General features: G+C 35.4%; 1 protein-coding gene across 1 annotated transcript in view; it reads right to left on the reverse strand.

Moving 5' to 3' along the window:
- Positions 1-489: 489 nt before the first annotated feature.
- Positions 490-22,405, reverse strand: part of LOC102686884 (cadherin-10-like) — a 46,429-nt gene continuing 24,513 nt past the window's right edge. The window contains exons 3-12 of the mRNA XM_006634542.3: positions 21,600-21,894; positions 19,253-19,372; positions 17,301-17,468; positions 16,283-16,470; positions 14,424-14,677; positions 11,711-11,847; positions 10,198-10,319; positions 7,834-7,951; positions 3,829-4,080; positions 490-3,428 (exon numbers count right to left, since the gene is read on the reverse strand). Of these exons, the coding sequence (XP_006634605.2) occupies positions 2,938-3,428; positions 3,829-4,080; positions 7,834-7,951; positions 10,198-10,319; positions 11,711-11,847; positions 14,424-14,677; positions 16,283-16,470; positions 17,301-17,468; positions 19,253-19,372; positions 21,600-21,894 (2,145 nt within the window). The 3' untranslated portion in view covers positions 490-2,937. The remainder of the gene's footprint in view (positions 3,429-3,828; positions 4,081-7,833; positions 7,952-10,197; positions 10,320-11,710; positions 11,848-14,423; positions 14,678-16,282; positions 16,471-17,300; positions 17,469-19,252; positions 19,373-21,599; positions 21,895-22,405) is intronic.

The raw sequence follows: 22,405 nt of genomic DNA on the forward strand, positions 1-22,405 counted from the left end.
TTTGATAAGAGATTTATTTAATTGCAATCCACTTCTGTTGATTCTGCTGTATACCCAGTCAACAAATATCAATGTTTTTAACTCCTGCTACTAACTGCCACAAAAAATGTATGTTATCTTATCAAAGAGAACATAATATGTCTAAAATCAATTCTAAAGTGTTGGCATTGGTGCACTGTCATAAACAATTATGAAGGGTGAAGGAGCTGATATGATTCAATTACTATTCCCTTTTTCTAAAATGCAGCCATCTGTCTCACATCTGGCTTTTCTAAAACAATTTTAAAATGGTTTGCTTCTTCTAAATCTGATTTCCAACGAAAAGATTATAGATTATTTCTAATTAGTAACTGCATATAATCTCAGACTGAAGCTGACCAAGACCTGATCATTTACAAAGCAATTCACATTAAGGTCTGCTCTGCCTCTGTAGGCAACGGTATTTTGAAACCCTTACTGTTGTCATCAGAAAAAAAGGCAGAACAAAAATTTTCTTAAAAAGATTTATTATGTTTAATTATTGTGAACTTTTCATATCATGAGATGAGTTATATTGTCCATATTTTTCACTTAGACTTACAGTACAAGTGTTACATTGCGTGTTATCATTGTGTTCTAAAAAAAAGGTTTATCACGTAATGTCATAGAAATATTTGGTACAAAATATCACTTTGTACAAAGCAAATAAATGATGCATGTTTATTATAGGCTTCTGAAAAGCACTGCACAAAACCTCTGATTTCATTCAACAATGACAATAAAATAATTTGTTAGTAACACAACACCGATATAATGGTGAAGAATAACAAATGGGCCAGCCACATCAACATTACAGAAGATTAAAATGTTTAGACCTAATATTCTATTTTTCAAAACAAGTTCAGAAATTGAAGCTCACTTTTCTGGATTATGGGTATATGCTCCCTATGTTCTGAAAAATTATATATTTTTATTTCAGAAACCACACTGATTTTTGAAGGCAATCACAATTTAAAAGAAAAAAAAAGTCTTAATGTTTGATTAGTTATAGAGTATAGGCAGCACAGTTAATTAAAATGCAATTTTTAAAAAGCCCAATTTTTTATTGTTTAAAAATTAAAATCCTTCAAATGTAAACTTCATGTAATTCAATAGCATGAGCTAATTCAAGTTTTATTTTTTTTTGTCAACACTGTAGTCACACATGGAAATCTGGAAACATTTTGTCGCAGCAGAACTCAATCTTTTATATAGAATAATAATAATACATCCCATTTTGACACCATTTGCTCAAACAGAAATAGAAAATACACAACTGCAAAATGGGAGTTCAAGTGCAAAAGAACAGTCTTTAACTTGCTTAAAAAATTAAAAAAAAAACATTTGTGCCATTTTTAAGATTGTCTAAGCTACTGTTAAATCAACTCGCAAGAAAGCATATGAAGAAATATTCAGAAAACGATACTTTACATGTTCATTGGTTTTTTTCATTATTTTATGGGACTTACTTTAGGGTAGAAAATGCCTTGAAAATGTACATGCAGGATATTGGTGGAAAAATGTCTAATTATTTATATTTATTGGACAGAAAAGAATCTCTTAATGTGGCCTGTGGGTAGTGATTAGATCACAAAGACAGGGACTTTGATTTGGTGTGCATTTGTGTGAACTGTTCCACTTTTTTGCACCACGTTTCAGTAGTACAGTGATAGTTTACATACAGAATGTATCCATTAGTCCAAGATACTGTATATGTGGTCTTACAGATGCTCTCATTTTCTCAACTTGGTCCCTAGTTTATCTGGAATGGTTTGTTTGTGGTGATTTGCTGTCTCACACATGAACACCATCGTCCTTGGAGCTTTTTAACACTGTTGCAGCTGCATGTATCAAGGAATCTTTCCATCCATCAAAAGATAAAATCTCTGAGCCCGCACAGTGCTATTCATGTGACCTACTTACAGCAGGACGTTCTTTGCAACAGTGCTGGAATATGTACATTATGCTTCACAATGACAGCCTTCCAGGTAAAACTGCTGGATGCTAGTTGTGGTCTGTGTTGCAGTATGATGGAAGACCCTGAGAGAAATTGCTCAGGATGGCAATCTGAGCCGTGAGAAAAAAAAATAATGACAAATGTAACGGGATAGTCTTGTATAGACAGTACAACATTTTGTATAATGCATTTAATGGGCCACTGTTGCTTTAAATATGAAGTTATTTCACAACAAACAATTCAAAGTGGCATTCTAATGTGTCCATAAAAGCTTTGCTTTATTACATTTCAGTCATTTATTATACACTAATAGTTTGGTCCTCACCTTCCCCTTAATTAATTCAATAACATACCTGAAACTGTAATCCAAAAACCATTGATACTGTAATTCAGAAAAGTAAAAACAAGTTGCTAGATCATCAGCTTCATATGACTTTAATCATAAAGTCTGTCAGCAGGAATCCATATGTATGTGTCAAAGCTCTATCAAAGCCAAACCGGAATTTTCAAGGGATTTGTTTGTATCAGAAATGCTTAAAAAAACAATACAGCAAGCTGTACTTAAGGTACAGTGAACATAAGCTAAGACAGGACCTGCAATATTCAAATATATCTCAGAAACAAGATAAATATGAACAATAGTGGATGTAAGTTTATAAAAATTCCTGCCCTTCCACAGCATGTCTGAATGGGCAGCTTAAGAAAGAAAAAAAAAATTAAGATCAAACTGAACTCAGCAAAGCAACTTGAAGAAATGTATCTATTCAGAAATGGCAGTTTCGTAAACTGCAGACTGAAACCAGATCCTCCAACCTACTGCTTGTTCACCATGGATTCCCAAGGATTGGATGATTACTGTAAAAGGGCACTTTGTAGAACAGTGGCTGCATTATCGTCCGCGCTGTTTGATGGTCACGTTCTGTGCCAGTGCAGTATTGTTCTCCCCGGTATGACAACTCAAGTTAGGAATCTCTGTCACTGTCCTCGCCCCCATACATCTCTGCCAGTTTCTTAAATCGGGGCCCCCACTCGCTGAGGTAATTGTAGTCTTGATCCCCCTCTGTTGTTGCCGACTCCAGAGAGCTTAGGGATTCAGCTACGGAGCCGTTGCCTTCATAGGCGTACGTTGCTAAGGAGTCATAAGGAGGAGCAGCTGGGTCTGTGTCGTTTTCTTGCAGCCTTTGGTTTATGAAGTCTCTGACGTCTGCATTATCCCGGGTGAGCGCAGTTCGTCGAGAAGGGTAAAGAGATTCTGGAATGATATCCCTGCGCTGCTTGTTATCCTCAATGGCTTCGGGATTTCGCAGCGTCCCAATATCAAAGGCCTGGGTGTCCTCTTCACCACCCCCTTCATCGTTGTAGCTGACAACGTTGTCTCTGACGTCTTCCTTGGAGATGATCAGAGGCTCCTTTTTCTTCTGCCTCCTCAGGGCAGCAAACAAAACCACTATAACTGGAGACAGAGAAAGAGTTGCTGTTACTTCCGCAGTGTTTCTGTGCGGTGGTTTGCTTTAATGAAAATTGGATTTAAAAATGAAATGCAGTTGGAAATTACTTATCCCTGGAAATAATGTCATAGACTAAAACCTAAATTGCAATGCAATAATTGCCAGTGATGTGTTATGTTGCATGTACATTGCAGCTAGAAAGACAAATGGATGTTAGCTCTTGAAGTGTGCTAAAAAATTACAGAATTAAATAGCAAATGCTGTGTGGTCTAACTGGCAAATGCATAGAATTCCAATGTAACCATAGTGCATATCCAATCAATTTCCAGCCCTTTTCATGACATTGACAATATGAAAAGTATCTGTGTTAGGAAAGGTCACTGTGAAAATAGATGTAGTACTTACTGAGAAGAATAATGATGCAGAGCAGGATGGCAACTAAGGCCCCAGTGCTGAGTCCAGCAGGCAGCATCTGAGCTTCAGCATTGCAGGATTGCATATTCCCCTCCTTGTCACAGGTGCACACACGAACAGTCAGTGTGTTTGTACTGCTCTGCATGGGGTAGTCCCCATCCGATATCACCACAGGCAGATGGTAGGTACTTCTTTCCAGTCGACTAAACCCACTTCGCCTTGTAAGGATTCCTGCAGTGTTGTCTGCAGTAAAATATTAAAAAGAGAGCACAGGAAACACAAAGTGGACCTATTATTGCCTTCAGTCTTTTTTCAATGACTGCTTTCCATACCTTGGTAGGAAGTTGAATAGTGTAGATTTCAGTCAGGGAATACAATTACAGATCCAGAATACTAAACCATACAAAGAACAAAAAGGCTTCGCAAAACATCTTGTTTCAAACTAAATACACGTTTCTTTTGATCAATACTAGTGTGCAAATGAGCACTGAAGTAAATCTAATTGCATCTCATTTTCATTTTGACAAAGTCCTTGGTGGTCTCAGTTATAATTTGAGATTGACCAATATCCCTACTCCAAAACTCTCACAGACACTGTAAATATTAAGCAACAAGCAATATTACAATGAAAGCCTACAAACACATACAATTTCTTCATTAAAAAAAAACTCATGTCCTGAGTTTTAATATTTGTCTTTCTATGAGTACCTTGCCAAACAAGCCGCTGTATTTTCAGCTTTTTGATGTCAAAAACATTCATTTAAAAGTGATGTTCTATAAGTCATTTTTTAATTTGATATACAATATTCATATTTGCCTAGGACATTCAGGGCAATTCTCACAGTAAAATAGCTCAATCTTCAAATTAATTGTAAGATTTATTAAGTCAAAAAGTAGGAAGAAACATACAGTACGTAACAAAGGTGGTAGTTTTGTAATGAAATTTACAAAGCTTGTAAGCACAAACAGTGGCTTATCGTTGCAGTTACCATTATGGCTACTGTGATAGTCACATTAAACAGAGGCAAGGATCATGCTTTTTCTTCTGATCAGAGGATAAGAGAGAAGATATTTTAGGTGAGCATGACCCTGTTTAATCATCTCAAAGAGGAAAAATGCTGGAGATAACATCTAAGCAGCAAGGCAGTACTTGAACTATAAGATGATATAGGACCTGAATTGACATTAGCCTTATCTCCAGCTCAGGCTCTCTGTGCCCATATTAAAGTTTTTTGTGTTTGCTATTTTTCAGTCCATCACTACCGTACCTAATTGATAAAAATACCCATCTAAGTTTATAATTTTTGCATGGTAAAAATGTGATTTAACATAAGTTCATTGAAGATTTTCTTGAAGGATGTTTTTTTCTTCAGACAAGCCATGCTTATCAACTACTGCCTATTACTGTGGCTAGTGATATTGTTTTTTATGTGCCATTGTCAGATCCTGCTGGTAACAGAGCACATGCTCATTCAGTGCCTTGCGAAAGTATTCGGCCCCCTTGTACTTTTCAACCTTTTGCCACATTTCAGGCTTCAAACATAAAGATATAAATTTTTTATTTTATGTGAAGAATCACCAACAAGTGGGACACAATTGTGAAGTGGAACGAAATCTATTGGATTTTTGAAACTTTTTTAACTAATAAAAAAATGAAAAGTGGGGCGTGCAAAATTATTCGGCCCCCTTGCGTTAATACTTCGTAGAGCCACCTTTTGCTGCGATTACAGCTGCAAGTCGCTTGGGGTATGTCTCTATCAGTTTTGCACATCGAGAGACTGAAATTCTTGCCCATTCTTCCTTGCAAAACAGCTCGAGCTCAGTGAGGTTGGATGGAGAGCGTTTGTGAACAGCAGTTTTCAGCTCTTTCCACAGATTCTCGATTGGATTCAGGTCTGGACTTTGACTTGGCCATTCAAACACCTGGATACGTTTATTTGTGAACCATTCCTTTGTAGATTTTGCTGTATGTTTGGGATCATTGTCTTGTTGGAAGATAAATCTCTGTCCCAGTTTCAGGTCTTTTGCAGACTCCAACAGGTTTTCATCCAGAATGGTCCTGTATTTGGCTGCATCCATCTTCCCCTCAATTTTAACCATCTTCCCTGTCCCTGCTGAAGAAAAGCAAGTTCGATTTTGGTTTCATCTGACCAGAGCACCTTCTTCCACATGTTTGGGGTGTCTCCCAGGTGGCTTGTGGCAAACTTTAGACGAGACTTTTTATGGATATCTTTGAGAAATGGCTTTCTTCTTGCCACTCTTCCATAAAGGCCAGATTTGTGCAGTGTAAGACTGATTGTTGTCCTATGGACAGACTCTCCCACCTCAGCTGTAGTTCTCTGCAGTTCATCCAGAGTGATCATGGGCCTCTTGGCTGCATCTCTGATCAGTCTTCTCCTTGTCTGAGCTGAAAGTTTAGAGGGACGGCCAGGTCTTGGTAGATTTGCAGTGGTCTGATACTCCTTCCATTTCAAGATGATCGCTTGCACAGTGCTCCTTGGGATGTTTGAAGCTTGGGAAATCTTTTTGTATCCAAATCCGGCTTTAAACTTCTCCACAACAGTATTACGGACCTGCCTGGTGTGTTCCTTGGTCTTCATGATGCTCTCTGCGCTTTCAACAGAACCTTGAGACTATCACAGAGCAGGTGCATTTATACAGAGACTTGATTACACACAGGTGGATTCTATTTATCACCATCAGTCATTTAGGACAACATTGGATCATTCAGAGATCCTCGCTGAACTTCTGGAGTGAGTTTGCTGCACTGAAAGTAAAGGGGCCGAATAATTTTGCACGCCCCACTTTTCATTTTTTTATTAGTTAAAAAAGTTTCAAAAATCCAATAGATTTCGTTCCACTTCACAATTGTGTCCCACTTGTTGGTGATTCTTCACATAAAATAAAAAATGTATATCTTTATGTTTGAAGCCTGAAATGTGGCAAAAGGTTGAAAAGTTCAAGGGGGCCGAATACTTTCGCAAGGCACTGTATATTCAGTTATTAGAAACACTTTTAGTCAAATAATTAACATTGGTATCACAATAAGTACAGTCTTACGTCATGACCACCAGAGTGCATTAAATGACAATTTGACATTTTCTGTAAGTCACCGCTTAATTCTCACATGATCATTTACTTGATATTTCTCGTTTTTAAAAGTCTATTCATTCAGTGTGAAAACATTTGATTTTTGATTGACTCTCGATTTGTTATTCTTTCTCTTTGTTTCGTGGAATTAAGATAATGAAGTAATGCAATATTATGAGATTACTTTAAAAACAGAGATTTTTTTACTGATTTTTACCAGAGTATAAATTGACATGATGTTTTGCAGATGGTTTGGGTTACTCATAACTGTATGGTTGTGTACATCAACACTACTATCATTAATACAGTCACCACTGTTTAAGGACTTTCCAAAACATTTCCCAAAAGTTCTATGAATAGACTTCTGAAACTTTACTTTGACCAGGTAGCCTTCTTTGTATCAAAGAATAAATAAACTAATCAACAACATTTATTTTGGCATAAATGTCTTTTGTTAGTCTATTGCAAAACTCTTTTTTTTTAATGAAGACATTAGACTGAAACAACTGCAGCTGGAACTTGATTTTGAATTCCATGTATCTGGTGTCAGAATCTTAGCATTTGTGTTTTGTTGCAGAAAGGAACAGATGCTGAATGGAGCGTTGTTCTGCAATTACTCATCTGACTTTGCAACTGTACGTTTTAAACAGAATGCATCTTTTTCGTTGTTGCTTTTTAATCGCCCATTAAATGTTTATGTTTTGGAAATGTCACAATATCTTGTATGGAAACTGTTGGAAAATAATAGGCTAATTTGAAGTTAAAAATGCTTACATTACTGTGAAGTCACTAGTAAAATGACAGGTGGTTAAAGGACTAAGAGCTCTTTTTCTTTTCTAAAAAAAGTTTGCAATGTTCAGAGTAAGCAGATAAGAGCTAGTTAACTTCAGACAGTGCTCTGCTTACCTCTGTTATCTCGGACTGTGAAGTTTGCATTGACAGAGGCTTCTGGTGATAAGCTGAAGAAAAATTTGTGCCCACCAGTAGGGTCATCAGCATCTACTGCACTCACTGTTTGTATCCGCTGTAAAAAGGAAACAAGATTTCATGAAAGTTTGATCTATTTTTTTACTCATGATAGACATATTTTTGGAAGCATACTTCAACATTTTTTCTTTTTCATTTACAAGATCTTACATGGCATTTCTGTCAGACCATGCAGTGATGTGAATGGGATTAGTTTTAGGCAGGGTAAAATTAACGGCACTTCCATTCCAGTTGTTACTGACATTTATAGAACAGTGAAGAAAGGTTGAAACAATTGAAACAACTGGGTTTTCACTTGCTTTTGTAGCAAATATTTATTCTCTGTTGTTACTTTTCCCATATTTGTGCATTTGTGCTTTCAAATTTTACATTTTAGAGTTATTTACTACAAATAATAATTGTCTAATGTCATTCATAGAAGCAAAACGTTCTAACAATTCTAAACGTTAAAACCATTCTAAGCAATAATCTTTACAGAAGCACCATTTAGTTAAAAAGCTGTCATGTTTGTAACCTACAGATCACAAATGAACAATTCTTCAAACTTGTTTGTAACTCAGTAATTAAAACAACATACGCACATTTCACTTGAAATTATTAAAATGATCTTTTGAAATCCTTGAAGATATATGAACCCCTGAAATTCAAAGATTCAGGAATCTTAAATAATTCGAAAGAAGTGCATTATGAATGAATCATCTACAGGACATCACACTTGTTCGGGAAGAGGTATCAAGAATTTCTTCACTGTAGTTTAACACTAAAACTACTGCAGTGACAGAGTGCAGCAGACAACGACCTGCCTCTGCTACTGCTGAAAAATGGTTTTATACCTAGTAATTATGGTTGGCCACATTTTCCATCAATAATGGTTAGCAATGGATTGCCAAGAATTTCTCTAAATTACAAATTATTAACTTCATGAGACTTTTTTGACTGGAAAAAAATTCTAAGCAGAATTTTTCATGTGGCCTTAAGGTATACAATCGAAATCAATATAATATGTAATATTATATAATATGTAATAGTTATCAATATAATAAACAGTTGTTAAATTTTATCTCTAAAAATTCTATATGTAATTACAATCCCTTAAGTATAAAAACATCATTTTCAAACCACTACATTTTTTATTTGATAAACACCTTGGAATTCTAAGCAACATGTCACATGGAAAAACATAAAACAATGTACTTAAGAATCTCTCCTATTCAGAAATATTGCTGAAAATGCATATCCTACATGAACAATGTATTAGTATGGATTATTAACATTCTTTTCACTAAACATTTTTCCAAAGGCTCTAGAGTCTACCAAGTCTTCAGAGTCTACCAAGGCTATGGATGACATGTGATTGATTGTTTTAAGGAAAGCTAATGCCTGGTGCTTTAGCTAACTAAATTAAAGTATTTGTGTTCAGCTTTAGGTATTGACATACAATATCTTACGGCATTGCTTTCAATTACAATGTGGTAAGGACCCTTTCCTAACTCACAGTGTTCAGGAATAAAGGCATCAGGTGGCAACCCTAATTGAAAATAGCAAGAGCTGGGAAGACCTTGCTAACACAGAAAGTTTTCACCTTGAAACAAGGGAAGACAGAAGGAAATGAAAAGAAATAACCAAAGAGACTTGCAAAGTGCAACAGCCATCAGACAACAGATTGCATCTGTACTGACAGATCCTCTCCTCTTGTGGAGCTGAAGTTATTTTTTCAGGAAAAAAAAATGTCCAACCGAATACTGTAAGGTTCTATTAATAAAATCCTCCAGTTGCAGTCACTGTTAGTCATTCAGAAATATTTATTTTTAAGAGGCATGTCATTCTCATTTTAGTTTGACTTTCGCATTATTCATAGCTAAGTTTTAGAGCTAATTTAAGAAGGATGCTTCCAAGGTTGTTGGTTTCATGAAGTAAAGTCAGATACCATAGGCTGTATTCTTAATTTTTTGGGGTGAGAAAGAGTTATTGATGTTCTTGAATTTCTTGATGATAAGGCAAATGTTTTCTTTCCTCATAATTACAGAAACATGCCATATGTTTGAGGGAAGTCACTTAAATTAATATTATCTGTGGCGTGCATCCACAAGAACTATACAGTTTACTGCTGTATGTAAAAATATGGAGAAGCTGCAAAGCCTGCCATCTGCTTCAAATGGGAATTAAGAAAAAATTAATAAAACAAGCTTAAATTAACTCTTTGTCAAGCCGTATATTATTAGACATTCAAAATTTATTTAGCGATTCTTAGTATGTTGCTCTTGATTTTTGTTTCCCCATTACCTGGTTAGCCTTCGCATTTTCACAGACAAATGTCTCATAGTAAGTGGCAAGCATTGGGGCATTGTCATTGATATCCAGCACCCTGATGAAAACGGGAACTCGGCTGACCTGTTTGGGGTTGCCTGTTAAGAAAGTAGCAGAATACATCGGCTGCAGTTCAATTCACAGACATCAATCACCTTTAACAGTACCGAAGGCTGGTTTTGCATGCAGTAAGCCTCACGGATTAAGTAAGGAACATAGACTTCATAATATCGGTAACGATGGTACGTATTTTGTTCATTTTTCCAATTATGATTTGCTGGCATGCCGTAGACGAACCATCAAGACTTGAACTCAATTGAATATTTAAGGAACCAACACAAAGGCACATGCTTTTCCAGGTTCTACGAGGGCAGTAGTAAAGAATCCCACTAGGCAGCATCTGCAGACTGGTGTGAATCATGCATCACAGATGTACAGAAAGCTGCCACTGGTTTCTGCAATTGCAACAGATACTGTACTACTAGCCTCTAACGTTCACACTAAACCCTTGGTTGAATAATCCTGCCCATAACAAACGTTACTCAGCACAACACATTTACTTATGTTATTTCTGCAGTGAAATGTTGGTGCACCTACTCTAAAAAAGACTGATTTTGTAATTGTCCTGATAATAAACCAATAAGCCTTTATAATTATAAGTCCTAAAGTTATCGATGCTCAGTATATTATGTTTTCTCTCAAAAATATTTTTGCTTCCTGGTATTTTAAAGTTTTCAATTTTTTTGGTATCCTAACTAGCCAAGATCAATACCAGATTTCTGCACTCTGGCATTAGGGCTGGTTGATAAAACAATAAATTCTGTATGTTCCATCACTAATATTAACAAAAATATTATTACTCTCCAAAGGGTTGGTCTGGCTGCTCTAACTGGACAATTCCTTGCCATGCCAAGATATCACAGAAATGGGAATCAGTTATCAGCATTATACTGGTATTGCAACAACATTGCTTGCAGCGCCTCATCTAGTGTGACAGTTACTAATCAAAACCTCCAGGATCAGTTCATTTTACCCCATCGCTTCACATCCTCACTTGGTGAGTAGTGTCCCATTTTTGGCAAGCCATAACTCTCAAGATCTATGGAGTTTGTCAAGCTCCCTGCAACAGGTCCAATGATAAATAGCTCTACAGATGAGCATGATCATGTGTCTCTTTCCTTCCTTAGTGGATACAGCATTCATTACTGGACATCAGAGTCTTTAAGAAAATAAAGGCCGATTCCTTATTTGATGGCATTATATATAATGAAATTAATTTTATTAAAATTGAGAGTGACCACAATTTATCTTGTGCATATAGTGCAATGGTAATTAGTGTCTTACAGGGTCTCATCAGTACTGAAAACCTTTTTAGAAGCAGATCGTTTGATTGATAAGTTCATTATCCTTTTATTTCACAGTAGTTTACTAAACACTCTAATAAATAGTTCCTCCACACATTCTATAAAAGTATTTGAAAGTTACTTACTGAACTCTGTTGCAATCACTGAAATGTTATGCCATGCAAATTCCTCCCGGTCAAGAGGCCTGAGAGTAAAGATTGATCCATTCCCAGGATGGATGTTAAATAATCTTTCCAAGTCTGTGTGACGATCAATGGAATACCTGAAGATCAATTCAGATAAAATTATTTTTTTCAGTTCAGAGCGAAAAAATGACTAGAATAAATGAAGCAACTCATGCCTCATACAGCCTTCAAAATGAATTTATATATTTTATGAAATGGGCACATGAATGTCTCAAATAAAAGATTTTCACTTTTCTTTACAGCATCTTCCTTACAGTTCCAGTGTGTCAGTTCCCTTTGTTTTGCAAATAGCCATTCTGTTAAAGGATCTGATTTACAATTACATGTTTCAACAATTTCTTGCACATCTTAGACTCTTGTATTTTAAGGTTTTCTGTTGGGAATCTTAGAAATTTAATAAAATACTTTTGTGTTGTTTTTGCCTTTGTTTGGAAAAAAAATGTTTGTAATCCCATGGAATTAAAAGGGTGTTAGAAATATACATATATATATGCCTTTATAATATAGATGAATATTTTGAAATAAGAATCCTAAATCCTAAATTAATTATATTTTACACAGGTTTCCCTCATTAACTGTGGAACTTGCTCATACAATAGGTTCCATATCTTCCCAACCATGAGGGAGGCCTTGATCATACACAGATCTGCCAACAGAAAGTTTGTGTTTCTTTCTGTGTTGTCTTCTAGCCTTCATCACGCTTCATGTGTCTCTCTACCCAAATACTGTACGGTAGGTGTTTGGTTTCATATTTTTTCACATTTGTGTGTGTGTGCTCCATTTCACTGCTCTCTGTACTGCATGTTCCGACCTTTCAGGATTCAAGGAATGAAGTTCCATTTTAATTATACTTTATTACTTTTTATGTGTTGCACTGTAATTCATCTTATTGTATTTGCAGTTGTTCAGGGGGGAACTCTGCAAGTAAACCATCGATGAAACAAAAATTTCCCCTAGTTCCCATACACTTGAGCACTAAGCGGCTGTGCTTACGCCAATATTTTCCCTTCAGGGAGTCATCTGTCTAATGCTTTTCTCCAGGTAATTATACAAAGGTTTGGCAGGTGAGACAGATCATGTTTTAGAGAATTTTGTTTCTCCTTTTTTCTGTTTCTTTTTTCACCTACACAATTCAGGAGCATGCTTCATTGGATTGTTTTGTTTTATTTATCCTCATTTATAAAAATCATTTGGTCTTCACTGTGGTAGAGGTACTTTGAAATGAATAAATTCAAACAGAAGACCTTAAAAATATTGAAAGACTATAACATGAATTAGTTTTATTGCCAACTATGGTTTCAAAAGCACTAAATCTGACAGACAGCCAAAATGAGTTGGCATTGACAAACAATGCAATCCCAGTTGTGCTGTATTTGATTATTCTGAATTACTCTGTTACGCTCTGCACCAACAGAATCAATTTTTTAAATTGTTTTTACATCCCCAAACTACTTGAAATAACTAATGTGCTGCAAGAAAAAGATGCAGTTAGATTCTTTATATTTTTTGTCACTGCTAATTAATGTTTATACCCTTGAGTCCTTTACTTGGTCACTGGCTGCTAGCCTTCCATTTATGATTATAAACTTTGTGCAGCTGTAGCACACTTCATTGTTTCAAAGCACAAAGGCAACATAGGTTTACACAGTTTTTCCTGGTGAGTGTAATATTTCAGTCTGATTAATGAATGCAGGGCCTGTAGAAAGTCAGCTGGGACTGCTGTAGAAATCCCAACCCCAGGAAACTGTATCTCAGATACATGAAGTCTCACAGGACCACTGCAGTACCATTTAAGAACACATTTTTCTTCAGGAGTCTACCTTTTGTGCAATGAAACAGTTACAAAATTAATAATATCCAGCATTTTAAAATAGCTTGCTATCTTTATCACATTTACGATAATTGTGTAGGTCCAAACCTGTTGTTTCTAATCACATTGTTGAGCTCCTTTTTGAAGTATACCCCTGGGTTTTGTTCTCACTAATGAACACTGTCTTTAATCATCAGTCTTTTAGAAAATATGCCTACACAAGGAGGGATACTGGCTATCAAAAAAATTCAGGCCCTGTGTTTGTTATATTTTATTTACTGAAATTTAATTTAAAACTGCTAAAAAATAAGACTTAAGCACTCTTCACATTGTTTCTAGAAGGATTTGAGACTTTTTTGTCTGTCATCACATCTGGTAGAAATTTGCCATGTGAATATTTTGCCCCTTATACTGCAGTATATCCTTGGAAGGATTACAGATTCAAAGACATTTTCAAATAAATATATTTAAATATTTCCTTTAAGATAACATATTATTGCAGGACACTGGATAACCAAAGCAAATATCAGAAAAAAAACCTCTGACATGTAAGTTTTGTATGCCACTTAACAACCGTCAGGTCAAGGCCATTTGCAGCAGGGTAACATTCATACAAATTATTTCAACACAGCAATTCAGCATTTCACAATCTGAACATATAAAATGGATGAATGGTCAATTAGCTTCCAGCATCCACATTGAGCTAGACAAGGCAACAAGCTACTGTCACTTACAAACTATATGTTATAAAATGTGGATCTCCGCTATAACAACTATTTTCAATGCTTTATTTCATACTACTGTATTACTAAGAACTACTTCATCTTTTTCTCTGTGTCTTACCTAATGGCACTACTGGTAATGTCTGGGTCTTCAGCGCTAACAGATCCAATGACAGTGCCATTTACCGCATCTTCCTTAACATCCATGATGTAACTTGCCCTTTCAAAATTTGGTGGCTCGTCAACATCTTCAACAGTGATTTTTACAGTAGCGGTGTCTTTGAAGGGACCTTGTGACAGAAATCTTGGATCTAGGTGGGTGTTCTCTGCCTGCACTTTCAGTGTGTATATCTTCTTCTTCTCATAGTCCAAAGGCTAAAGAACAGATGGAACACAAAACAGACAAAAATATCTTTATCAGGCATATCTTCATTTTTTGGATTGATTTCTGCATATCTTTTAAAAAAGGGCAATACCTCCTATCTAGTATGAGATAATCACTGTTAAAAGAATGACTGAAATGTTAGATGTGCGATGTGGACAAGTGACTAAAGACTGGCACATTTTGACTGAGATCATCTGAATGACAGATAACAGAAAGAATATGGAGAGAGAGGAAAGATAGTATGCATCTTTATGCCAATACTTCTATAGAGTTTGCAGGGGCAAGGGATCACCCTTAGAAATATTATACATTTTGAATATTTCACCAAAAATAACAAAATAGTAAGAAACAATGAAAATTATGGTATTCTTGTCTTCAACATCTTAATTAAGACTACTCTAACAATAGTCAGAAAAACAGTCTTTCTTTAGGATTGTACACAGTTTTTTGTTTTTGTCAGTATTTTTTTAAACACTTAAACTATTTCAAGGCTATTTAAAAAAACTGGAATTTAATTGCTCTAATATGATAAACCCAATCCTGATGCATTTGATATACATTGATATACACTGGCTAGCGTAAGTAAAAAATGAATTGTCCTTTTAAAAGATGAAACATTTAATTAGATGACTTAGTGACAGCACTAGTCCAGTGTCAGGACTTAAATGGTCACAGCTATGCTGTAGGAATTAGTTCATTTGCTTCAGTATTTTGTTCACAATTGTTAACTTTTTTCCAGGCTTTTTCAGCTGTTTATATTTTTTTGTAAAGGATTTCTTTGCTTAAACATACTAAAACCCATGGGAATGCAACAAAGTGATGCATTGTTTTAGATCAGGGATTTTAAAAAATGACATCTCCTCTTAAAAGATGAGAACATTTAATTAGAAGATACAGTGAGAAGAACGAAGAACCAGTATGGTGTTACAAAGACTTTGATACCTGCAATCAAATTGAATAATGGAGTCCCAGAGATGCAGGGAATGTCAAGATTGATTAACAACTGCAAAAGCAATTATTTCTGTTTCTACTGTATCTTGAAAGGTATTGATCCACCCATAGCAAAGTATACATTAGATGGTAATACGTCTTTCTAACTTTCCTTCCGGCTTCTTGTGGTTTGAAAATCATGCTTTGAAATACACTGTACATAGGTGTTTAGCAGTTTATTGTTTTTGGTTTTAATGCATGAAGTTAAGATGTTTTTGATATTATCTTGTGAATTATGGATATGTGATTTTGTTATAAAGATAAAGTACATTATAGTTTTGTTTTTAATCCAATTAAAGTATTAAAATATAATGTTTATTAAATAAATTGTGTTTATAAATAAACATAAGTTATAAAAATACACTAACATTAACTTGATAGCCTGACACCTTAATACATGAAAAAGAAAACTGCTTATATTAGTGGCACATACTTAATCATGCTGCAAGTATAACTCTGAATTTGATTATTAAAAGTAATTATGGATGTCGGGTAATGTCTATATTTGTAGAAACATTCATCCTGCTCTCTGTAATGGACATTCACATTACATTGCATCTTTGACCTTTTGAGTGTGCTTTTGAAAATCAGGAAATCAGAATTACCCTTTTCACTGTGATCACTCCTTCTTGTGTGTTCATATCTGTAGTGATATCAAACATGTCCAGTCCATCCCCATTAATGATAGTATAGTCAACTTCAGCATTTCTGCCAACATCCGCATCATCTGCCTTTATCCTCCCCACAGGTGATCCTGCCTCGGTAGATTCTGGAACACCGAACTGATAGGTATCTAGAGCAGGAAATATATTCAAGCAAAGTCAGATGCCAGAATAACACCTGCTCCTTTCCTTTCACGGAGACAACACCATCAGCTGCTGAAATGCTACTGTCTATGCAGTTATGTGCAATGCATTAATGTGATCCCAGGTTAACAAGTGTTTAATAAGAAATAGGAGTGAATTACTTTTTGCATAGATGGTCCCTCTAGCCCACAGATGATCTCATATCAAAAGCTTTGTAAGAGTGGTTAATTATTCACAGCTAGCATCCTTTCTGACACATTTGGTGGCAGTTTTTGCAACAGAGGGATAACATTTTAAGTCTGAAATTTTCTATGAATGTCTCTGCAAAACTGTGTAGAGAGACCACTTAAAGTGTTCTTCCATCTTTCCCTCTACTGCTAAAGATGAAGAGAATAATGATATGAGCTTGCTGTCAGTCTTACTTAGCACCCTTTGCAATTTGTCTTAGGAGCAATATCTGGGTGTAATACACACATAACCACACAGGGTTAGACAAAGCAGCTTTATAATACATATAGTGCGAGTGAGAGAATGAGAGAGCTAAAACTCTAAGAGTCTATTCTTTTCATTTAATAGGGATTACCAGACTGATCTGATGCACTTTATGGGACATACAGTTCCATCATATGGCTCTGCATTTAATTATTCCATACCTTCAAGAGATGGAGAGCACTGTAGTAGCTCATCCCTGAGCACTTGCTCTGCCATTCCTTTAATAATCCATCTTTATTTTGAAATTTGAAACCAGATGAAGGGTAAGGTCCTGCTTTTTTATTATTGTGATGGGTTGAAAGTGACTTTGAAAACACAAGCTTACTGTGAGTAAATCTGGGTGGATTGTCATTCACATCAGTGAGGGTGATGTTGACTGTTGTCGTCCCTGATAATCCACCCATCTGTCCTGCCATGTCCTTGGCCTGGATCACCACATGGTAATTCTCCCGGTTCTCTCGGTTCATGTTGGGAAGTGCTGTTCTGATAATGCCTATAAAAGGCAGTGTAGAGTTTTTGATTTTGTGAATGAAAAGCAGAGCATACATCAACATCTGCCTATATTCTATGTGGTTAGATAGATATTAGTTATGCTTACAGGCATATATACAGAACATTTGGATATTTCAAAACATATCCTGGCAAAAAAAAAGAAACAGCTCAAAGTTTCAGAGAGATTCCCAGCAACAGCATTAGATCAAGTTTCAGTGAAAGAAGATAACTTCTCTCACAAGGCCTTATGAAATATCTTCTTGCATTCATTTAGCTCAGTTAATCCCGAAAGATCTCAAAACACTTAACACAGGGAGGGTCCTGCTTTATCCATTAATTAAATGCAGCACCCACCCTGTTGCGAAGCAGAGACAATTATACATCAGTTCAGGAAACAAGTGAGATCTCACAAATTAAAGTAAGGGGATGCTTCAGAAAATCCAGATTTGGAATAACACAGTGGAATTTAGCCAGGGCACTGGGGTTAACAACCCTTATCTTTTGCAAAGTGCCATTGAAACTTAAATGACCAAGTACATCCTATAGCATAGTGTTCCCTGTCATCATAGAGTGCATCGATTTGGAAATTCTTGTTCAGGGGGTATAGCACCACCAATTGGTCTGCCAACACCATGCAGCAGCAGCCTGGAATCACTTGGAAGTCTCCCAGTACAGGCCATGTCTAGGCTTGCTTAGCTTGTGAGATGATCAGTCTACGGCCATATACTGTCTGAACTACTGAATGTGACAAATCGATTTGTATTTGATTCATTTACTAATAGTATGCTGGAGTGATTTAATGGCATCCGTCCATCCACTATCAGAAAGCTGCGTTTTCTGGTTGAAAATGCCATAAGCTGTGAGCCTAACCCAGAAACATAAAGCATAAGGTGAGAGCTCAGCACTGCCCTTACACTCAGTAGGACACAGTGTGATGCTGGGCAAGGGAAAAATGGACAATTTAAAAGAACCAATCAATCCTAACTTGTCTGTCTTTGGTGGGAGGAAACTAGAACACATGGAGAAAACCACCTTGTCTATTAAAATATACAGTATATGTTTATATTGCAACCATCAAGTATGCAATGAGTACTCGTTACATTAACATCAGCCTCCAAACTTAAAGCCTAGGTGTTTGAATTATCATTAAATTTGATAAACACCAGGATGTTGATGAATGAATTTCAGTAAAATAAAGAAAACAGTCAAGACACGTCTTGAAATAAATTCATGAAATTTAATCGCATTGTTGCTTTTGAGATTCAACTGAATGATGGGATAAGAAATCATTTCATTTTATGTCAAACAAATACTTAGCAAGAAACACTGAAAGAAATGATACAGAAAGCTTCAGATGGCCATGACCATTGTATGTGAACCGATACTTAAATTCTTCATATTTGTGCATTTCTAAAAGTAAACACGGTTTCAGAAAACGTTTTAATATCAGGAAATTCAACCTCAATTGGTTGCAATTTCTATTTCAGAGTATCACAATGCATGCATGAATGGCACATGTAATATGGATGTAATCTTGCTGAAGATAGTTCATAAGAATCCCAAGAAATGCAGTGATATGTAAAAATCTTTAATGATTTTTTACTTTTGCTAAAAAACAGATAAACTGTGATTTTGTGCATAAAGTAATTACTTATGATTTGGCTGGAATAGTTAAATATACTACTCCTCCTTGTAAACACGACCGTCATAGTAGTTGTTTCACCATTAGTTGTTTTTATTAATATTGAGCAGAAAAGAGAAAGTTTTAACTAGAAACTGACTTACCTGTTTCTGGCTCAACAGAGAAGTACGGTTGCCCCTGTAGAATACTGTAGACAACTCTTGCACTGTTCCCATAAGTAGGATCATCAGCATCAGTCGCTGTGACCTGCACAACAGACGTACCTGAAACAGTTTAAATAACAGCAGGTCAGAAATCCTGTTTTCAACATCTGTGAATCAAACTGTATGAAATTTGAGTGTACAGTGATTTCATTAAATTCTAGATTGCCATTTGTTTAGATTTACATAGGTCTGATAATATTCTTAGTACTTTTTTCATAGACATAATGTTAATCCTTTTAGCAATTTTCATAAATAACATCTGATTTTATATGTGTGAAAAGTGCAAGTGAAAGAGACAAAAACTCTTCCTCTGCTGAAATATCACAGGAAATATCTATAATTATATTTATCTAAATTATTTGTCAAATATATAAATCTGTGTAGACAAAAAAATACATTGAGTATTTACAGGAGTAATAAACTTTGAGCAAAGCTCAAAATTAATCTTGCTAAATTACTACACATTGCTAGTTTGCACCATGTGAATAAGACTTAAATTACACTATAACAAATAAGCAGAAAATAATTGCATAACTATAGAACAGAAGGAATACACATCACAATACCATGTTAACTGTCTCTCTTGACCACCTGTTTAGGTTTCATAGCCAACCCTCTGGCAGTTTGGTATTTCATATACAAATGATCAAGTCTACACAGAAAGACTTTGACTGCTGTTAGGCGTCTCAATCAAGAAAAGACACAATTCAGAACAAATAGAAGATTTAAAAAATATACATATCATTATAGCTAAAATACAGCAACATTACATTATGTTATGTAAATTTTGTTACTGGATTTTCTAAACATACTGTAATTACCTGGAACAAAATCATGAAAAAGGGAAGCACTGCTCTTCTGTCTCAGAATGGTCAGTCTATAAATATGGTACCCTGTTTACCTCATAAAAAATTAAAAGGAACTACTGTATGTAATGCTGCATGACAGAAAATACAAATGTCTTAAGATTTCTAAATTATTCAAGTTAATAATTTGTGTGTATAGAAAGAGTTCAAAGAAGGGACAATAATGCATTAATAATCCTAGTTTTTGTAACAACAATTAAAGTCACCTATAAAATAGGGCAGACAGAGCAATCAGTCAGTGGTTTATGGTACAAAAATTCAATATTTGCTGATACTATTCTACTTTCCACATATGATCTAACAAGATCTAATGTGTTTCGTACTGTGTGTTCACTTTTACTATCTTCTGCAAACAAATTATTATGTGAACATATATCCATATTTTGAATGAATGCTATACATTGAAACTTCATGTCCATCAAAACAGTTTTTTCCCACAACATTAAAGAATCTTCTGAGAATTATATCTCCACATGTGAGCAAGAAACCTGCATCTGTACAGTCCATGAATTATAATGCCTTCCTTTTCATTCCATGGGCTTTCGTGTATCAAGATTTAGAGTTACAAACAACATCAGGGGGAAAATCATATCAGAAGCCAAGCTGGCAAGATGTTAATTGCACTGTCAGCATTAAACGACTCTCTACTTCGACTTCTATTATTTTATTATATTAAACAGATGTGTTGTGTACATACAGTCAGCCAAGCAATGTAATGATCTCCCCAATCAATTTGTTGAAAAACGTGTGTGGCATATACAATACAGCTTTGGCCAGTACAACAAGATTGTGATACAGTCCTCTTTATTTTAACACTGTCTTTCTCTGTGTAAAGGGACACTGCCAAACACAAAAGGAGAGAAATAAAAACTGGTTTGAGGAGGTCCAGAAAAAAATTAAAAAACAAGTTTTATTATTGTTTGTGTGGGTCCCTTCAGCCACCAAACAGCATGAGTGCATCACACAGTGACATTTCTGTCACAAAGGACTTGTTTTAACAAAATGATGCCCTTTTCTGCTCAGGAGCTGTTTTACATTTACAAATGACATGGAAATTTGTGTTTTCCTGAGATTACTAATTATTTTGGAGTTTTGCTGAAATCTAATGCATATAAATGAGCATGCTTAAAGGAGTGCTTCAATAATTGAGAAGCTTTTCTGACAAGATGCTCACATTATATCTCTTAACTTTTTGTAATTTGCAAGAGTTATGTTTCATTTCTATAGCAGTTAAGTTTATTTAAGTAGATTTTCCAAAACTGAAGTATTATTCAGATCAACAGATGAACTGGTTGCATTTTATCAACCGGTAGACTTAAGATTTATGTCTGCAAAACGAATTTCACTTTCTCTGTTAACTGGTCTCCCTTTAATTAATACATAACTATCTCTGAAATCAATCTTGAATTCTATGAACTTACCAACATATGACATTTCTGGGACACTGGCTGTATAAATTTCCTTTGTAAACTTTGGCTCATTATCATTAATGTCATGAATTTTAATGATGAATTCTGATTCTGGCTCCACTGGACGGCCTGTCTTTTTGTTCACAGCCTGAGCCCGGAGTGCGTAGTAGGCCTTTTCTTCTCTGTCAAGCCTCTTAGTAGCATGGATATCACCAGAGTTTTCATCAATAAGAAACAAACTGCCCGCTCCATCTCCAGAGAGGATATACTTCAGACTTCCATCTCCTTTGTCTTGGTCTGAATGAAGCTGATAAAAAAAAACACAGACGAATTTCAGTTCCCAGCCAATTTTTACGTTAAAACGTAGACAAGCAGTTTCTTCAGGCATTGTAAAAACGTCTTATCCAGGTTGGTATAAAAACAATTTTTCTATAGTAAATATTTACAGCTTACCATCTAATTTAGTTTATACACAGTTGTGTCAGTTTTCCAATTCAATGTTCCCTCCTTGCAAAATATTGATCCAAAGGTCAAATATTATGCCACTGTACTTTCCCTTCATTTTTCATTGTGGTTTCCTCAATGTGCGCTTATACTGATATAAGTAATAACCCGTAAACAAAAGACACAAAATACAATTTTTTCAGTTGTGCTCTTAACATTGAACATTTCTTAAGCAAAGGACAGGTTATTTACCTCTTACAGTTTAAGAGGTACAGAGATTACAATAAATCTGTACTTCTGAGATCTCATCAAAATCAATTGTTTTCCTTGCAGCACTGTCAGCACTTTTGATTATAGCTGTATTAGGCTATAAT

The sequence above is a fragment of the Lepisosteus oculatus genome, chromosome 6 (assembly GCF_040954835.1).
Source record: "Lepisosteus oculatus isolate fLepOcu1 chromosome 6, fLepOcu1.hap2, whole genome shotgun sequence".
NCBI lineage: Eukaryota > Metazoa > Chordata > Actinopteri > Semionotiformes > Lepisosteidae > Lepisosteus > Lepisosteus oculatus.